This window comes from Abramis brama (genome assembly GCF_963993115.1).
Source record: "Abramis brama genome assembly, chromosome: 15".
NCBI classification, from domain to species: Eukaryota; Metazoa; Chordata; class Actinopteri; order Cypriniformes; family Leuciscidae; genus Abramis; species Abramis brama.
This window is the reverse complement of record NC_139977.1, coordinates 34,028,515-34,049,845: the sequence shown is the minus strand read 5'-3', so window position 1 is coordinate 34,049,845 and position 21,331 is coordinate 34,028,515. Positions and strand designations below refer to the sequence as shown.

Genomic DNA, 21,331 nt, shown 5'->3' with positions numbered 1-21,331 from the left:
ATGTCTTGGACACTCGGGTGAAGAGAGGGGCGGAGCTGTCAACTGATCACCACCTGGTGGTGAGTTGGATCCGATGGCCGGGGAGGAAGCTGGACAGACTTGGCAGACCCAAGCGTACTGTAAGGGTCTGCTGGGAACGTTTGGCCGAGTCTCCTGTCAGAGAGATCTTCAACTCCCACCTCCGGCGGAGCTTCGACCGGATCCCGAGGGAGGCTGGAGATATTGAGTCCGAGTGGACCATGTTCTCCACCTCCATTGTCGAAGCGGCCGCTCGGAGCTGTGGCCGTAAGGTCTCCGGTGCCTGTCGAGGCGGCAATCCCCAAACCCGGTGGTGGATACCGGAAGTAAGGGATGCCGTCAAGCTGAAGAAGGAGTCCTATCGGGCCTGGTTGGCTTGTGGGACTCCTGAGGCAGCTGACAGGTACCGGCAGGCCAAGCGGACTGCAGCCCGGGTGGTTGTGGAGGCAAAAACTCGGGCCTGGGAGGAGTTCGGTGAGGCCATGGAGAAGGACTATCGGTTGGCCTCGAAGAGATTCTGGCAAACCGTCCGGTGCCTCAGGAGAGGGAAGCAGTGCCCTACCAACGCTGTTTACAGTAGAGGTGGGGAGCTGTTGACCTCAACTGGGGATGTCGTTGGACGGTGGAAGGAATACTTTGAGGATCTCCTCAATCCCGCTGTCACGTCTTCCATTGAGGAAGCAGAGGCTGAGGGCTCAGAGGTGGACTCGTCCATCACCCAAGCTGAAGTCACCGAGGTAGTCAAGAAACTCCTCGGTGGCAAGGCACCGGGGGTGGATGAGATCCGCCCTGAGTACCTCAAGTCTCTGGATGTTGTGGGGCTGTCTTGGCTGACACGCCTCTGCAGCATCGCGTGGCAGTCGGGGACAGTGCCTCTGGGATGGCAGACCGGGGTGGTGGTCCCTATTTTTAAAAAGGGGGACCGGAGGGTGTGTTCCAACTACAGGGGGATCACACTTCTCAGCCTCCCTGGGAAAGTCTATGCCAGAGTACTGGAGAGGAGAATCCGGCCGATAGTAGAACCTCGGATTCAGGAGGAACAGTGTGGTTTTCGTCCAGGCCGTGGAACACTGGACCAGCTCTGTACCCTCTACAGGTTGCTGGAGGGTTCATGGGAGTTTGCCCAACCAGTCCACATGTGCTTTGTGGATTTGGAGAAGGCATTCGACTGTGTCCCTCGCGGCGGCCTGTGGAGGGTGCTCCAGGAGTATGGGGTCCGGGGCCCTTTGCTAAGGGCTATCCGGTCCCTGTACGACCGAAGCAGGAGCTTGGTTCGTATTGCCAGCAGTAAGTCAGACTTGTTCCCGGTGCGTGTTGGACTCCGGCAGGGCTGCCCTTTGTCGCCGGTTCTGTTCATGATTTTTATGGACAAAATTTCTAGGTGCAGCCAGGGGCCGGAGGGTGTCAGGTTTGGTGACAACACGATTTCGTCTCTGCTCTTTGCGGATGATGTTGTCGTGTTGGCCTCATCAAGCGAGGACCTTCAGCATGCACTGGGACGGTTTGCAGCCAAGTGTGAAGCAGCTGGGATGCACCTCCAAATCCGAGGCCATGGTCCTCAGTTGGAAAAGGGTGGCTTGCCCACTTCAGGTTGGTGGAGAGTTCCTGCCTCAAGTGGAGGAGTTCAAGTATCTTGGGGTTTTGTTCACGAGTGAGGGAAGGATGGAACGGGAGATTGACAGACGGATCGGTACAGCTTCTGCAGTAATGCGGTCGATGTACCGGTCTGTCGTGGTAAAGAAAGAGCTGAGCCGCAAGGCGAAGCTCTCGAATTACCGGTCAATCTACGTTCCTACTCTCACCTATGGTTATGAGCTTTGGGTTTGAACTTTCTCCGCAGGGTGGCTGGGCGATCCCTTAGAGATAGGGTGAGAAGCTCGGTCACTCGGGAGGAGCTCAGAGTAGAGCCGCTGCTCCTCCACATCGAGAGGGGTCAGCTGAGGTGGCTCGGGCATCTGTTCCGGATGCATCTGTCCCGGGAAGGTGTTCCGGGCGCGTCCCACTGGGAGGAGACCCCGGGGAAGACCTAGGACATGCTGGAGAGACTATGTCTCCCAGCTGGCCTGGGAACGCCTCGGTGTCCCCCCAGAAGAGCTGGAGGAAGTGTCTAGGGAGAGGGAAGTCTGGGGATCTCTGCTTAGACTGCTGCCCCCGCGACCCGGCCTCGGATAAGCGGAAGAAGATGGATGGATGGATGGATGGATGGATAAATACACTCCCTCAAAATATTTTGTTACAAACTACATTTTATTTTTTCCACACAAATACAAATTACAAAATACACTAAAGTAATTAAATACGTATTTAAAATACATTTAATTGAAATACTGCCCATGTCTGTGTATATATATATATATATATATATATATATATATATATATATTGGATAGTGTATATTTTTTATTATGCACATAAATGGACCATGGTGAACATACAGGTTTTCAACGCTGTTTGAATATAAAACCCAGTTGAATATTAAAAAAAAAGTCCAGTGCAAACGTTACTCCCGCTCGTCATCGGCAGAGATGGGCAGTATTTTAATTACATGTATTTGAAATACATATTTAATTACTTTTGAGTATTTTGTCATTTGTATTTTCCTTAACAATAAATTAATGGTAAATGGACTGCATTTATATAGCGCTTTCACAGACCTATAGCCACAAAAGCACTTTACATATAGCCTCACATTAACCCATTCACTCACTCATTCATACACCGACGGCAGTGTCAGCCATGCAAGGCGCCATCCAGCTCGTCAGGAGCAGCTGGGGTTAGGTGTCTTGCTCACGGACACCTCAACACTTGGTCAGGTGGAACTGGAGATTGAACCACCAACCTTTCGGTTTGTAGACAACCTACATGAACCACTGAGCCACTGCCGCCCCATAAATGGAATTTGTAATTAAATACTTTAAGAGACTGTAATTTGTATTTAAAATACTTAAAATATATCATTTTAGTTTACATATATTATCTTTCATCACCAAGCTTAAAGGGATAGTTCACCAAAAAATGAAAATAACCCAATGATTTACTCACCCTTAAGCCATCCTATGTGTATATGACTTTCTTTTTTCAAATGAATACAATCAGATTTGTATAAAAAAATGTCCTGGCTCTTCCAAGCTTTATAATGGCAGTGAATGGCAATAAAACGCATCTATCCATCATAAAAGAGCATCTATCCATCATAAAAGTGCATCTATCCATCATAAAAGTGCATCTGTGACTTCCACAGGAGTCTGCGGAACTCTGGGACGTCAGCCGGGACGCTGGAGCTGCCCAAACCACTCGCAAAACCTCATCCCAGGAACAGAGATGGTGAAGGAGAAGCATTTCATCACATCACAAGCTAATTCATATGTTAATGAATAATTTATATGCAACATAAGCTCAATCATCACAGATGTGACAACATTGTATTTCATCACAGTGTTATTTTAGTTTTTTCTATTCTAAATATTTATATTCCAGAAAAGTGAGATGGACTTTTCTGGGATGACCAGCATTCCTGACCTGAAGTATCCGCTGTGGACTAAAGGACACCCGTATGGTAACTCAAACCACAACTGAAATCATAAAACAATTGGGAATTTAAATAATTCAAACACTTATTTTATTTTAGGTAGTTGCTAAAGCAGCATCTGTCACTCATTTTCATTTAGTTTAAAGGGCACCTATTATGGAATTTTGAAAATTACCTTTCATGTAGTGTGTAACTTAGATCTAAGTGAACAAAAACATCCTGCAAAGTTTTATATATGAAAGTTCACCGTAAAAAAAGTTATTGTCTCTCAAAAGTAGGAGTCGACTCTGAGTCAATTTAATGAATCGTTTTTCAAATGAGTCATTTTCCTTTTCGTTGTGACGTCAAGACAAAAAATTATCAAATTGGCCGTGCCCACTCATTGCGCACGCAGCCGCAGACACCAGGGAATTAGGGAAAACAATAGGTTACTGTCGTAACCCCGGTTCTCTGAAACATCGAGTGGAGAGGTCCACCTATGGGAAGGGCATCCTGTACCTGACCTCTGCAGAAGCATCCAATTGCACCAAGTCTGGCTAACAGACAGAAGCGCGCAGCCAATGCCAGGTAAGGCCACACCCCCTTACCTAAGGCATATAGCTGTCAGGCGCTCCTCCCCCTCAGTAAGTATATTCACTTCTCGTGCGGCAAGCGGGGCAAAGCTGGTGGATCTCTCCACTCGATGTTTCAGAGAACCGGGGTTACGACAGTAACCTATTGTTCTCTTTCATCATCTCGTTTCGAGATCCACCTATGGGAGAGACATGGACAGCTCCCTGATTGCCCAATTCACTCACAGTGAGGTTCTGAAGACCAGAGAAGGACGGTCACCTCAGAGAGGCGGTGCCTGACACGTCCCACAAACATGACCCTGCAAGGGTGACGCTAAACTGCTGTGGACAAGCAGGGCATGAAACATGCATGAGACACATACATGATAATGGCCCCCGCACCACCAATGCACATAGCTAAACCCAAGAAGGAATGCGAATGCTTGGTGACAGGAATGAACATGGCCAGCCAGCCATTCACTCCTCGTTGGTTAACCCAACGGGGCTGTGGGAAAGGGCTAAGAGGACCCTACCCCTAGGGCTGAGTGTGCCACCGAGGTTCTGGTGACATCCAACCGGTAGTAATGCTCAAAGGTATGAGGAGAGGCCCAGCTGGCCGCGGAGCAGATGTCCTGCAGTGGCACACCCCTGAACAAAGCCCAAGAGGCGGCTAAGCTCCTTGTGGAATGAGCTCTGATGCCCCCTGGGGGCTGCACTCCCTTTGCTTCATAAGCCATAGTATAGCGTCCACAAGCCAATGTGAGAGGCATTGCTTTGAAATGGGACTCCCCTTGTGCGGGGGAGCCCTTGAAACAAAGAGCTGGTTGCTCTTGCGGAAAGCACTGGTCCTGGTCATATATGCTTGCAGAGCACGGACGGGACACAGAGAATTCAGCCCCTGATCCTCCGGGGAGGCAAAATGTGGAGGGTGAAAAGCGAATAGCTCCAAAACCTCTGAGGTGAACGCAGGGAAGCATTTCGGCATGAAGGCCGGGTTAGGCTTAAGGGAAACCTTATCTCCACTTAGGGAGAATTTGGCGCACGAGGGGTGAACCGAGAGTGCATGTAGCTCACTGACCCGTTTAGCAGATGCCAAGGCCGAGAGCAAAGCTGTCTTGAGGGACAGCAGCTTAAGGGAAATACTCCCCAGAGGCTCAAAAGGATACAGAGACTGCGCTTCCAGCACCATGGAGAGGTCCCACTCTGGAACAGATCTCCTGATGACCGGCAAGTAGCGGCGTGCACCCTTCATAAAACTGTGGGTTAGAGGGTGCTGTCCTCGCAGCCAGGTAGACCTTAATGGTGGAAAAAGACCTGCCTCTTTCCATGAGGTCTTGCAGGAAACACAAAATATCAGGCACCGAGCACTGATAAGATGTGAGACCACACCCATCACACCACTCTTCGAACACTTACAGCCATATAGGGATCGCGTGGAAACGGCCCTGGCATTCTGAGTAGTGGCAATTACACGCGGCGGGAGCCCCAGTGCATTTAGGTTCGTCCTAGGCGCCACGCCTTTTGGAACATGAAAATACCAGGAATAAAAACCATGGTTTTTCAGATTGGGTGGCACCATCTGAATCGCTCCCTTGTTAGGAGGGAGAAAATTTCCTCTTTCAGAATGTGTGAGGCATTTTCTTCTGTGTGAGAAGAGAGAACGCCGTTGAAAAGCGGAGGTTTTATTGCAAACTGCAGCCTGTAACCCTGGGTTAAGGTACGCAAAACCCACTCGGGCGCTGAAACAGCTTGCCAAGCCGCTTCGTGACTCGCGAGCGCCCCCACTTGGGCCGGAGCAGGGCTGTATGGGCCCAGCTGGTTCATTTGTGATGCAAAGGCGCCATCTAGTGGGCACACTAGAGGTGACATGCAGGGGTTCGGAGGGATTTCCTCTCTCTGCAGTGAGAAGTTTTCTCTGCGGAGAGAGGTCTTCTCTCCAAAACGAATTAATTTGATTCGTAACTTTGTGTGTTTTGTGTTGGGCAAACACTGGGGCCGAAGCCTTTATTGACAGAGGGAACATAGTGTGGTGCCCACTGTGCTAAACTTTCCCTCACAAGGTAGGGAAAAAAGTGAAAGTGGGGGGAAAACACACATCTCCTGAACACATGAACTGGGCAGTCTCAAGTGCAGGCAGAAAAATAACGGGACGGGACGGGACACACACACACAACGTCCACTAAACACACGGGCTGGGCAGCCACGAGATGGGATTAACCGACCGTCCGCGGGAGACCCTGTGTCTTTTGGACAGGGGTTCCGCGGGCTCGATACTCCCAACGGTCGAACAACAGGCAGGCCGCTTGAGTTCGGGGCCGCCTTCCTAGGAAGGCATAAATTGAAAGCCTCAACACATAATCGTAACACATCAAGGCCCGTGAGACCGTGTTAACAGTCGAGGGGTGGTCTCCTACTCCGCCATGGCCCCCTGACCAGTCTGCTCCGCCATGGCCGTCTGGACCATCCTGGAGTCCGTCCATCTACACCCGGCCCACCTCCCCATCACGGACTCCAGGATGTCCACCCCCCCTCCCGTGTTCTGCTGTCTTTGGTGCGGGTTGCGCCTTGTGGGAGGGGGGAGTAATGTCACATCCACCGTCCGTCTTCCTCATCTGTCTCTGCACTACACTCCCCAGAATCCTCCTTGGTGCACACCTGCACTCACTCTCCTCTAAGTAGTAATCACCATCACCTGGATCCCATCACCAGCTCACCTTTATATTCAGCACTCAGTCACTCACTCTTTGTCTGGTCTCGTCAATACATGTCTATTCATGACACACAGACTCTCTACTTCACCTACCTGCATACTTACGGTCGATCCTGATCTTCTTCAGCCTGTCTTCAGTCCATCTTCAGAGAATCTTCATCATCTGCATCTGCAAGAGAAAGAGAGACTTTGTTATCATTCAGTTAAGCTTCATCCAATTATCTACTTCCTGTTTACTCACCTTTCATGCTGTGTCCGATCCATTCTGCTATTAAAATATCAAACTTACCATCTTGCCTGCTTCGTTTGTACGAAATCTGACAAGGACATTCTGCCAAATATGGCAGCTATACGCTTATGCACATGCATAGCATTACTATTGTTGACCTCCAGCTTGTTCAGGTGTGTAACCTTTTTACAATAGAGTACATGATTGACTATTAAAGTTAATGAAATAATTTGTATTAAAAATGTATGTTATGATGCTTACTAGAGCAATGAGGTTGGTGGTAGCTACCGCATGGAGAAGGAAGGTCTAAAGAGATGTCTGGACCTACTGGAGTCAAACGATTTAGAAGTGGATTACATTGTCACTGACCGTTATCCACAGATCCAGAAGTATCTCAGGGAGCGTGACATAACCCAGTTCTATGATGTGTGGCACTTTGAGAAAGATTAGTGTTTGACTTTCTAACCATCTAGTTATTTTACTATTGATGTGGTAAATTATTTGTATGTGTTTTTCTTTTAACTTATCGTTTGATTTCTGTATATCAGGTTTGTCTAAGAAAGTAGACAAACTGGCAAAAAACAAGGACTGTGGATTGCTGAGGAAGTGGCAGCGTAGCATCAGAAATTATGTTTACTGGTGCGCCACTTCCTCGACATCAGGACCAGAGAAGGTGGCTAAGTGGACTTCACTGGTCAACCACCTCCAGAATGTGCACACACATGACAATCCTATCTTTCCCAAGTGCGCACATCCACTCACAGCATCAAATGACCCAAAGAAATGGTTTCAACAAGGTCATTCTTAAAAATAAGTTTGTCTCTGTTACATTTTATGAATACTATTTTTTACATTACTAAAATATTTATTACTGAAATAAATTGGAAGTACTTTTTCATTATTATTATTATTTGGGTATTACTGACACTCTTTTCTAATAATGCAGGGTCACTGGCTATCCACAAAATTGAAAAAAATACTTTGCAACAAGAGGGTGCTCAAAGATGTGGAGAAGCTCAGTCACAGTTTCCAGACATCTTCCTTGGAGGCTTTCCACAGCCGAATTCTACGCTTTGCACCTAAAAATGTAGTGTTCCCTTTCATTGGAATGTTGTGCAGGTAATATGACTATTACCAAAAAATTAAAAAAAAAACATATTGTAGAGGAGCTGGCCTCTACTGTCTTTTTTTTGCTATTGCAGACTGTATCTTGCTGTGCTTCATCATAACGAAAACGCCAACAGAGAACAAGCCACAACATCGGCAGGACAGGGGGTGTACAGAATGGTGTTTCCGAAATAAAAAAAAAGGGCAATGCATAGCACGCCCATTAAAAACAACATATAGTAAGTAATAAAACATTTTTATTACAACCAACAAGTAAACAAACCAATTATAAAATATAATATGTAATAAGTAATGCAAATAATATTCTATTTGTATTTCAACCAACAAGTAAAAAAATAAATTGTAATATATTTTAAATATGTAAGAAGTAATTAAAAAAAAAACCAATTCTTACAGATTATGTTGATGAGCTATTGAAGCTCGTCTTTAAAGTTGTCATGGACCCCTCTCCATTTGTTGATGAACTGAAGTCAATCCCCATACCAAAGCCACTTTGTGCAGAGTATGACAGACCATCAAAGGATGAAGCAATTGCCCGCCGTGTTTCCAGATTCAGTCAAGAGGGGGTCGAAAGCCAGTATACTGACCAGCCGGCAGGCACGTGCACACATAGACATCAAAGGGGGCTTGAGCACCTGCCCTTTTTATTCCTGGAGAGAAAGTGCCCTTTTTCTGGGGTGCTTTTTTTATTTTTGGAAAATAATATTTCTGTTTGCGCACAGCTTCCCTGTCAAACAAATATATTTATTGAAGAATAGTATATCTAAATATCAGGTCAAATATCCCTCTCCCCCGATTGTTAAACCCGATTGTATTGCTTCCGAAGTTCCGCTAAAGAAAATGGTACTCTCCGTCTCTACGGTTAGAATCCTGTGAGTCCATAGCAACACTCTGTTTATCATGGCAACGGTCTGTTATACTCCGCACAGCGGTCTGTTATCAAGAAATAACAGACCGCATCCTACATTGGAATTCAACCAAGCCATGTAATAAAATAAGTTAATAAAATAAGCATATATCACCACCAGGTGATATGCTTTAGTTATTTTGTTTATCCTATTTAACTGCATTGCCCTGTCATAGATGTAAATGTGCGCATTTTAACTAGTTGACGCCTAATTTGCATAAAGAACGTCCCCAGTAATGACTTACATCAAGAGTCTTTCCCCCTGAAATTTAGAAATCTAAATTGGTGAATTTAAAAGAAATCTACAGATGCAAACAGATGGAGGACACTCTAAAAAATGTAGTAAATCTGAGTAACTGCATCTGGTACATTAATAAATAAAACTGAGTAGAAATAAGTTAACATTAAACATTAAAAATAACAATATTTATAAATTAACTTTTTATTTATGAGTAATTTAACTTTTTGTATTTCCTCTAAACCTTTATAAAATAGTATTCCATACAACCACAAATACATACATGACATTGGCTTTTATTGAATTTTTACTCAATTATTTTGGTAAGTTTAATTTTAAAGTGTTATGTATTCTGATAACACCAAAATAATTAAAACGATGTAGTGCCTTGTGCAAAAATAAACAAATTATTAGTAAAACACGCCCCTCTGCTTAATGCAGTTATTTAGGTTATTCTAAATATGAAGAGTTCAGATGAAAAAGCCTCTAAGTGCCATCTGAAATTTCCTTCTATAATGATCATTTTTATCAAGCTTGTATGTTTATGTTCACTTATTTCACATTATTGGCAATGAAAATTACCTATTAATTGTCATTTAAGTTAAATTACTGAAGAAAAAAATTGCTCATTTTAGAAGAAAATATCAGATGGCACTTAGAGGCTTTTGCATCTGAACTCTTCATATATACTTGAAACTAGTAGCATAGAAAATGTTTTCAAAACATGCACATTGTGGAATGGTTTCCTTTGCTGCTCTATAAACCTAGTGAATACTAAGGAGACCATGGTTTCTGTGTGAACTGATTATTTTGTAGACATCTTTTGAAAATGAAACAATTGCGTGAGTTTGAGGAAGATAAAATTAATTAACTTTTTTAATTAATTTTTTTAAAAAGGAAGTCAGAGTTGCGTTAATATATATACTTTTTTGTTTAAAAAAAGAAAAAAAATACGTAATTATGAGAAGTGCCCTTTATTTCACTTGAGCCCCTGCCCCTCAAAATGTCTGTGCACGTCCCTGCCAGCCGGATCTGGAAACGCCTGGCTTATCCAGGTTACAACGTAGCTTGGAATGACAACACGGACACTCCGACCTAAGTAGCCCCAGCACCAGCTGACAAAGCTGCGGTATGCAACATGGTGGAACAGTCTAGAAATTAAAGACAAAACTTTGTCCATGTGACCAAATAAAATGTGTACAGAATTTTATTTTGTAAATATTTTTTTGACTTATTCAAATGTCGTCATTTACGTGTTCAAGTTATGCAATAAAAAATGTGTTATGATATTATATATATTGGATTATTTGTAGGGTTTATCAAACTACACCTACTCCTCTGGGGTTCTACACCTTATATGGCCATAGTCACATCTATAGATGTTGTAGATGTTTTGCAGTGTATAGGGATTTAGACCGTTAGAACACACCACGCTTTCTAAGTCAGGTGACTGTAAATGTGCAAAAACTGTTTCCATTGCAGTTTTACAAAATATTTATTTTTCGAATTGCCTGAAAAACCCCCTCATGCAAGCATAAAAACTTGTTTGCGATAAATGGGAGTTTTTGCGAAATTGATGTGTATCCATTGAGCGTATTTTCAATTCGCAGTTTCAGTTTGCGCAATTTGAAGAGGCCTAATGGAAGCGTGGTACTTTGATTGAACTCACTGTCAGTGGTGTTGGGCTTCTTCTAATCTCATGTTCAGTGTAACTCATATGGTGCTTTTCCACTACACAGTACTAACTCGCCTCGGCTTGCCTCACCTCGCCTCGACTCGGCTCTGTTTGGTTTTCCATTGTGTAAAAGTTGTACCTGTACCAGCTTCCAGGTACTTTTTTTCGTACCACCTCCAGCGAGGTTCTGGGCGACCTTTGTCGCTATTTTTAGCGACTTTTCAGACCCCTTTAGCGGCATTTTTTCAAAAAAGCGACTAGCGACAAATCTAGCTACTTTTTTGACAAACCTCAGTAACCTCCAAATGTTGCCAGCACAGTCCTGCAAGTGCGAGGTTTGCGTTCTCCTTGCCGTCACACACCTCTCTCTGCGTCTAACGTTACCCTGTTCAGTGAATGGCTGAGAGAGGAGCAGCAGCACAGGACAGACGTGAATGAGCAGTGTTGTTTCCACGGACTTATCACTTATCTTTTGTTTTATATTTAAATAATTTAGTTCGACCATTTTATTTTATTACTTGTGCTTATCACTTGTAATACTCACTATCACAATGCTTTAGTTCACCCAGTTCCCGAACTCTCTCAATTCAGATAATTTTACACATATAAAAAATAGTCATTCAACAGCTACTCGTTCTATTGTCTGACAAAATAAATATAGTAAATGAGAACAGCTTTATTGGACATTTGGTTATATTATATTATATTATATTATATTATATTAAAATACAGTATGTGAGCATGATTTTAATGAGAAAAAAACATTAGGCAGAACGCAAGTACGCCGCGATGACGTCATGAATATGCTAATTGACGTATGACGTCATCTAGCGACATTTAGCGACTTTTAGGGGAGGCGTTAGCTACTTTCCTTTGAAAATAGTTGGCAACACTGCGCGCCAAACACAGTATCCTGAATAAAAAACAGCAAAAACAAAAACATCCAAAAACAGCATACACTCGATTTCCTCCATTGTCCTGTGTGTGTGGGTAGCGGGTGTGTCTCGCGTAAAAGATTAAGTCACGGCAGTTTCCTGCGGCGTCGCTATGACGACCAGGTACTATTGTGGAGGTACTATCTGCAATGGAAAACGGAGCGAAAAGCGAGCCGAGCCGAGCCGAGCCGAGTCGAGTCGAGTTGAGCTGGTACTGGTAATGGAAAAGCCCCATAGAGTGCTGTATAGTGGCGACAGACAAGAGGATAACAATGGACACTCATGTCCAGCTTGATGAGGATATAGCCAAAGCTTTTAAAGGTAAACTGAGAAGTCAACGGAATTCTAATACATTTCTATGCAAATTATTATACATATATTCAAACATAGATACAAAAATTTAATCATTGGTTAATTTAATATAAATTATTCTTCCCTTTCACGGATCCTGTGATAAAGCAGTCTTCAAACACTACCGTGTCTGAACCACAAGCCCTCAGTTGCAGAAAATGAGTCGTACTCAAAGAAGTGATCGTCCACTTAAAGATGCAGATGTGACATTCAAACTCTTCGGTTTCTTTGGTTCAGCCATTAGTAGGCCTAAGTTTGTACATAATGCATTATTCACTTCTGCACATTGTTTTTCTGTAACTTTTAATTTAATTTTTTCAGAAAATTACAGTGTGATGCTTATTTATTTAGTGATGTAATATTCATAGTGTACTTTTCAGTAATACAGGTATAAGTGAAATGTTCTACAAAAAATATATAAATATAGCTCTGCCATTGCATTTCACTGATCTTTATGTATTTTGTTCAAGAGATTATATATGCTGCTGTACTTTTTAAATGTACTCTTATGTATTTTGTAATGAACACAAAAAGAAAGTACATTAAAGTTTTCTTTATTTGAAAGTCTGTATGTCTTAACATTTATATTTAATTATTTTTGCACTTTTAATATACCATTTTAAATACTGAATAAAACAGCTTTATAATAAAACATTAGTGTAATGCTAATACACTTTTAATGCTATTTAAATGTAAAAAAGTACATTAAAATTAAGCTTCAAATGAGCTGTAAAGAAATAAATATACTTGAAGTGGTTCCATTTTAGCACATTTTAATATATTAAAAATAAAGTGCAAATAGCTTAAAATTGCTAAGCATATCTTAAAAATACACTTAATATACTTGAAGTTGTTTCAAAATAATACATTTTACTGGGTATATTGCTTGTATGTTTCGAAAACACTCATAATGAATTTGTAATGTACTTGTAACACAAATAAAGTACACTTTAATATCACTAATCATATAATTAGTCCCTACACAGGCATATACTTAAAGTATACTAAGTATACTTAAAAGGAAATCAGCCATCTTGGTTGAGTTTACTAGAGTTCGGGGACATGAAAAGGTGAAGATTAGACCCTAACTTCAGTGAGAGACAACAGATGAATAAAAAACTGATGAGTTGATTGCCTCTTTGGATAATGATACGTCATTAAACCCCGATGCCCAGAGCTGAGGAAAAGAAACCCCAAGTGAAAGAAGTTGACTACCCCAGCACTAACGACATAACTGGTCAATGCTAGCTTTGTTGCCAAAATACTGATTGGTTAAGAGAAAGACAGAGACCAAGGTCTCACACAAGAGTCCTCACATTCCAGATTAAAATTACCCAACCCAGAGCCATGAATCATTCACAGTCTCCAGGAAGTCTGCTAACCAAAGACTTTTATTGGTTAACTTTAAGGAAGAACGTTGTCAACGTTTGATAGTTTTGCAAGACGGATCGGTTCAGAAGATGGTACTGCTCAGGGCCCTAACAAGAGGTCACATGACCCCTGCGACTAACAGACCCCGTCTTTCTTAAGGACCAAGGAGATGAACAAAACAGACGTCAGCAGGAACTATCCATGACCTCAGATTGGAATGTCTAAACCCCATAAACTTTACACACCAAAAAGACTACATATCAAAATGCATAAAACTCATCCCAGAACAATTCTTGACTGACCTATAATTAGACTATCGTATATAATTCTTTGTTGTCTACAACCTAGTACATGTGTATATGTGTCTACACTTAGTTATATCCCATGTAAGTCATTTAATGGTTATAACTGTTAGATGTTTGAATGAAAGTGTGTTGTGTTTCATATCAGTAGGATCGTATGCTCGTGATTCAGAAGATGGCTTGATTGAAATCTGTGTAAAATGTTTCGTATTCCTATAATAGTAATGATGTCTAAACTGTGGCCTCTGTACTCTCTGCTAGAGCGTGGAGAGTAAGGAGATCCCAGATAACGCATGATTTACGATGAGACAAATAAAGCCAGTGTCTAATTGGTCCGATCTCTTCAGGAGGTGGGACAAACTTTTGAGTTTAAAATCTTAGACCCGAAACAGTGCTCGCTCTCTCTGTTCTCGCTCTCTCAGACTAGCAACCATGTAGACCGAAGAGACAAAAGAACCCAAATTAAGATCAGAAGAACAGGTTCAACAGCTTTATTCAAGCCATCTTACTACTCTCGTCTCAATTTTCTTTTCTTTTCTAAGTTTTCCTTTATTTTCCGTGGTGAGTCTCGGTTTTAAGTTAAGTTTTGCTGCAAAGTTTCGGTCCACGATTCACGGCTGCAACGCACGCTTTCAACTTCAAAGACGCTTCAACCATCCGCCAGCCACCACGTGACTGGTTCTCCCTAAACTCTATCCAAGCATGAGGAGATCAACCAACGGACCCCGAAAAACACCCTTGTTACCATGACAGAAGGGAATCCCCAAAAGCAAGAACGAGCAAGTACCTCCAGACTCTTAAGCTGAACTGGTGTATTGATATAAATTTAATAACCTGTCTAAGAAACGATAGAAGGATTAATTAATGATTGATGGTTCGTTCCAGGTTATGTCTTATAAGTGCATAGAATCTTGAGATTTCATCATCTCACTCTTAAACTCATTCTTTCCAAACTCTTTCTAATTTTCTTTCTTTCTTTCTTTCTTTCTTTCTTTCTTTCTTTCTTTCTTTCTTTCTTTCTTTCTTTCGGCAACTTGTATGAATGCGTGTGTCTGCGTGTGCGTGTGTTTGTGTTAGATATTAGGTGTATGTGTTAGAATAATCAATAAAGTCTTGTTTGTATTTTAAAGAGAAATATTACTTGTGTTATGTGCTTACAAATTTATTGTCTTGAACTTCGATCTAAGTTACCGATGCTTTTACCCGTGATTATTTCTTAATTTATTGTTAGCTGGGGATTATTCTTTCTTGGCCAGGAAGATATTATATTTCCTAGAGTTAATAATTGTTTATGCTTTCTGTTCATTGGATGAACTGATAAAATGATCATACTATTGATTCTGCTACAGTAAATTCTGAAAATAATTAAAATATTAATTATTGATCATAATCTGTTATGAATAATAATTAATTATATTTATACGTGGGCGTATAAACGCTACACACACACACATATATATATATATATATATATATATATATATATATACCTCTTAACTCATTGACTGGGTTGATTATCTGAATGTGCTCCACTCCTGTTTAATTAGGGTTGATTAACTGAACGTGCTCCTCAGGAACTTTGTTAATAAAACATCATTTCTTAATATGCCAAATATGGTAGGGGTTGAACTTTGAGTACTATGATTGGATGGGATGGACATCATGGTTAATGATTCTGCTTAATCTTGTGTATAAATATGACGCTTCTTCCTAACTAAACTTGAGAATGTGATGGTATTATATTGTCTCTGCTTTATTATTTGCTGCAGATTGTCTACCTAAAAATTATTCTAACTATCAGTATTCAGGCCAGTGCTGTAGCAATGCATCAGTTCTTTCCCATGTTTTCACTGCTGGCCATTATTGGGCATGTGAGCGTTACGTCTGCAGAAAGCCGTTCTGAGCGGAGCATTGACAGACCTTACAGATCTGAGCTGAAGGTGTCGAATGGAATGCATTGGGGATCGTGGGGGGATAAGAGCATGTGTCCAAGTGGAACGTATGCTGCAGGGTTTAGTCTGAAGGTAAGCTGTGCATTGACTATTTTGCTAATATGGGGGTGGATGAGTGCTTCAAAGGATCATAACTCTAGAGTTGCTGTTTGTCACTTAATTCCAGGTTATTCCAGGGAACTGCACCTGCTTAATTTTAAGTGTCTGTGTAATCCTAAAGAGCATGAAGATAAATGTTATTAAGTGTTGGGTTAGTTTCTTTCAAGTGTAAGATTGTCTCAATGTTGTTTTTAAGGTGGAATCATATGTGTTTGCTGGTGATGATACAGCGCTCAATGGGATTCGTCTTCACTGTGTCGATCGGTCCAAAGATTCATCAAGCTCACATGACTACACCACTATTGAGTCCAACGTAGGAAAGTAATGGACTCTTATTAAATTCTTGCATTTAAGCTAGATAAGTAAATTGAGGATTTTCTTGAATAATTGATTTGATCAGGCAACTGTTTTCTTCAGCTGGGGTGACTGGGGACGTAGCAAATGGTGTCCTTCTGGATACTTTACATCTTTCCAGCTGAAAGTTGAACCTTCCCAAGGAAAAGGAGATGATACGGCTGCAAACAACATCAAGTTAGTGTGTGGTGCTATAAGTTATAACATCTCTTACCAACCGGATCTCACGGCAATTCGTAACAATTTAACGAGGTGGCTAATTCGTACGAATTCATACGAATGACCTACCCCTGACCCCGCCCCTAAACCTACCCCCCACGAGTGAGGTTGTACGAATTCATATGAATTAGTAATCCTTTTTATCACTCGTACGAATTGGTTGTGAGTGTTGCTCTTACCCAGTGTAAACCTCTGACACCATCTCTTACCCATCCTGGTTTTATTTAGCTATTTAAGGACTCATTTTCCCCCCATCAATAGTTTAGTTAATATCACACTCGCAGTCGTGCTGCTGTTCAAGATTGCAGTGATTAGGCTGTTGGCTGCAGGTGATCATGTGACTGACATTCAATCCAACAGCACAATATCATATTTTATCATTGTCACATCTGATTTTATTTTTTTTATTTTTTTTCAGGTTCACCTGCAGTGGAGGTCAGGTGCTGGAGGGTGACAGCACACCCTGGGGTGACTGGGGCAGATGGAGCCCAACGTGTGAAGGAAGAGGAATCTGTGGCATACAGACAGCGGTAGAACCGCCACAGGGAAGTGGAGACGACACCGCTCTCAATGACGTGCACATGTTCTGCTGTGATTAAGGTGATGTGATCGCAATCAAAAACTCAGACTGACACACTGCAGATCAACTAAATCTGTTTATTCTTTCAGGTGTAGGAGGATGACAACAAGAAAAGCAAGATCAAATGGATGGTAATTATTGATCATCATACTATGATGAACTAACATACCATGTCATGCAACACTTTTGTATACAGCCGGTCATTATCACAAAAAAAGCCTAACTGGATCGGGACATTTACATCCCGCCTGTTATTGGAGTTGAAAGTATTTTATTCATGTATGTTAGTGATTCTTCTGAAGACTCCTGAACTTCTGCTGAAACGGTTGTCAAATATCAGCAATAAAGACTTTCTAAACAGAACCTTGTAGTTTCACATTGTTTTGCACAACACTTTATATCAGATCGCTCATTACATTAGTGCATGTGGCAGATGGCCTAAAGTGACTTATATTGCATTCAAAGTAATTGTCTTATCTGTTCCTGCATTCCCTGAGAATGACCAACATACTCTACTACAGGAACATGCATTAAATTAAAGTGTAATATTGTCAACCCTGTTACCCTAAACTTTTTGACCTTCTAAAGATATAATTGTATCCCTATATATAATTGTTTACAGCTAAAATGGCACAATGCATATTCAGATAACGATTTGATGCAAAAAATTCAAACCTCATTTTAATATTTGAGAAGATTGTAAACTCACTCTTGCAGCAAATCTCACAAACAGTGCTAGATTCAAGAAACCGTTATGAATCGGTAATCAAAGACTGAAATATTCTGAGTTTTTCTTATGTTTGTTCTGTGCCTCAGTTTTCTTTGTTTCAGTTAGTCTCCTAGGCAAGTTACAAAAAATGGTTTGATTAAGTTGTCACAGGTTTTTTTTTTTTTTTTTTTTTTTAGTTCAGTGTCAGTTCTACTTTATGTTTTTAAGTTAGTTTTTCTGTTTCTGAGTATCTTTTTGTTAAAACAAAGACTGCTGTATTTAGAGAATTTTCTCTTCATATTTGCAACCAACCCCTTTTACTCCTAGAACCTTAAAAGGACGTCAGCCATCTTGGTTGAGTTTACCGTAGAGTTTAAGAACATGAAGAGGCATCCAGCTTGCACCTGCGAGGCCTTGAGAAGGATTTTGTGAACTTGTCAATCAAGAAGATTAGAACCTAACTTCTGCGGTAAAAGACAGAAGAGTTGTTTGCCTCTTTGGATACTGATACAAAAGAAATTTTATTAATTACAAAGACTGCCTACCGAGGCCTTGATTTTTAGTGTTTTAAGGCTTTTGACCTTAAAACCACAAGACATAATATAGTCAGCTGGATCCGGTAGTCCAACTTCTGACCTGTAATGCTGCCTGAATCATAATCACACACTGTTGGTTTGTTGGCCAGAGGAGAACTGAGCAACTGAGCCTGGTTTCTCCAAAGGTTTTTTTTTTTTCTCCATTCTGTCACTGATGGAGTTTTGGTTCCTTGACCTTGTTGCTTTTGGCTTGTGTAGCAAATTAGCTCTAAAGAAATATTAATAATCAATCATAACTTGTTATAATTGATTATGAATATTTGGATCAGTTAAAGCTACAGTAGGGAACTTTTAGAAAACGTTGACTTAGCCTGAAAATTTTAACAAAATTTGAACAAGCACAGCTTACAGGTCACTCCCCCTCGCTCTCTGCTGCACTACAGCCCTCCCTCCACAGCTCCTCCCCCACAACGGAGCCTGCCGTGAACGCGCAGGCTAGTAAACTATGCAGGGCCACTGATGACGGCGAATAAACAGTTATCACACATTCACTGGTAGGGACGAAACATCAACAATATGCTTTACATTGACTATGGCCTGCCCATACTTTGACTACAAACTTGGTCCTCAAATCATTACGTATTTTGCAATACATGCATGTATTTGCCGGTTTGAAGACTGATCCGGATCGCAGTCACCTGCTGTCTGGGTGTAATGTACTGTAACTTCATAACGTTGCACTCTTTCTATAAGTTATAAATAGCTAGCAAGATAATATAATGGTAATGTTACAGTATGTAAGTAATTATTCTAGCGATGTGTAATGCTAAATAAGGTTTGCTAGTACATTATTTCAGCAACATGACAAGCCAGTGAATTAGCAGGTTTCTATTGTTGCTTTTGCACAGTGCGTGACATTTTATCTGTATGTTATGCGGCTAGAGTTTTGACACTGAGTCAATGGGCTCCGACGGGCTTGTTTATCGTCATCGGTCTTTTTCTGTTTACCTGTCTTTGTTGTATGAGCAGGTGCCACTCGAGAAATTGCCAGTTTTAGTTGTTTAGTTGTCCGCCATTAGCATAGCTGCGCGGCACACCGGCTATCTTGATTTTGAACGACGGTACGCGCTGTGCGAGAGAGGGGGGTGATCAGCGCGTACACAAGCATGATTGACACTGCTAAGACACTCCTCCTGGCTCTGATTGGTTGTTTCTTACCGGGAGCGGTGTATTTCTGCAAATGGCAATAGGACCACTGGGAGGAGCCTGAGGAGCTTAATTTTTTCACAGATTATCTGTCTCATATTCTACTGTCAGGACATAATGACAGTTTTAACAAATATGTAAAAAATACATTTTTACAAAAGTTACCAACTGAAGCTTTAATAGAATTAACAATGTTGTAAAATTAATATTACAATCAAGCATAAAGTCAGTTCTGGCAGGTCACGTTATTTTTTATTTTTTTTATTTTATTGTTTATTTAAAAGGGACAATGCACATCAATTTACACCAGGGGTACTCAAGTTCAGATGCCAAGGGGGCCACATTTAAACCATATTAAATGTGAAGGGCCACAAATTACAACTTGCATCGTAAAACTTTGACAATATTTACAGTTTTTATTTATATAGAAATTCAGTTTATTACCTATCTTGCTAGGTAAGTCTTGCTAGTCTGTTCTATTTAAAGTAATTTAATAAAAATTTTAATCTGGATAATAATTTTCTTGCCATATTAATGCAAAAAAAGAGAGTTCATACAATACATAGAGTATTAAAAAACCTTGCTAGGTAAGTCTTGCTCTTTGTCCTATTTAAAGTAAGCTAATACTGAACATGAAAATGAAAAAATATGGAACAAAAAGTGGATTAACAGTTTTCTAGCAATATTAATTATTAATATTAATAAATAAAAAAAAATTAAAAAAAGAGTTCATACTCAAACATCAATTGTTTTCCCAAAACGCGAGAGTGCAAGAGTGTCGTGAACTCACTGACGTATTGACAGCTCGTAATTGTAATGGGAGCGCTTTTTGCTACTGTTTATAACCCATTGACAATTTGAAAATAAGTTTTGTTTTTCATGCTGTTAAGAGGAACATCGGCCAATTACACACTGCAGTAGAGATGCGCGGATCAGCTCTAACGTCACCCGAAACTGCTGTGAAAGTGCGCAGCTCTGAATGCACGAGCTATGCATAGCGCGCCGCACACACAAGTTGCCTGACAGTTTTACCCTTGTTTTGCTATTGTTGCGCTTAGCAAGTTAATGGTACATTAGGACATATCAAGTAGCTACACTGTTAAAAAAATCTGTAGAAATTACAGTATTATTGGCAGCTACTTGCCAGTAACTTACTGTAGATTTAAATTGATGTTATTTACTGGCAACAGTTTGTTCAAAGTTAAATGAACATTAAACATTAACAAGTCTTTATCTTTACAGAATAAAACTAAAATAACAGCCTCATGCAAAGCATTCTGGGAACCAAAATCTGAAGGCCAAAAAAACAGAAAAAGGTTGATGAAGATTTCTGGTTCCCAGAATGCTTTGCATTAGGTTTTTATTTTATAGTTTTATTCTGTAAAGACAAAGACTTGTTAATGTTTAATGTTCATTTAACTTTGAGCAAACTGTTGCCAGTAAATAACATCGATTTAAATCTACAGTAAGTTACTGGCAAACAGCTGCAAAACTACAGCAAATTTTTTACAGTGATAAGTCTCACTAAACATTCCACACACATCACAATGACGATGATGAATGTTATTTTTTATTAGGCTAATCGACCAACGGATTATCGACCGTCCGCAATATACATAGATATAAATCACGCTGTCTAATATTCGCGCAACTTTTGAGCTCAAATTATTAAAAAAAATGCGTTCATCTTTTGCATGACGCGGGCCGTAAAATTTATGCCGATGGGCCGGAT

The 21,331-nt window shown here is 41.0% G+C and overlaps 1 protein-coding gene across 2 annotated transcripts; it reads left to right on the top strand.

Moving 5' to 3' along the window:
* The first annotated feature begins 15,440 nt into the window (after window positions 1-15,440).
* On the top strand, window positions 15,441-20,761 carry LOC311097565 (vitelline membrane outer layer protein 1-like). Of its 2 annotated transcripts, XM_084137365.1 has the most exons (5): window positions 15,441-15,968; window positions 16,192-16,316; window positions 16,413-16,526; window positions 16,987-17,168; window positions 17,238-20,761. In XM_084137365.1, exons 1-4 carry the CDS (start codon window positions 15,768-15,770, stop codon window positions 17,165-17,167), a joined length of 621 nt encoding a protein of 206 aa, XP_083993491.1. In that variant the 5' UTR covers window positions 15,441-15,767; the 3' UTR covers window position 17,168; window positions 17,238-20,761. The 2 variants fall into 2 exon arrangements, with proteins under 2 accessions (XP_083993491.1, XP_083993490.1); XM_084137364.1 differs by having other exon boundaries at window positions 16,987-20,761.
* The last annotated feature ends 570 nt before the right edge of the window (window positions 20,762-21,331 follow it).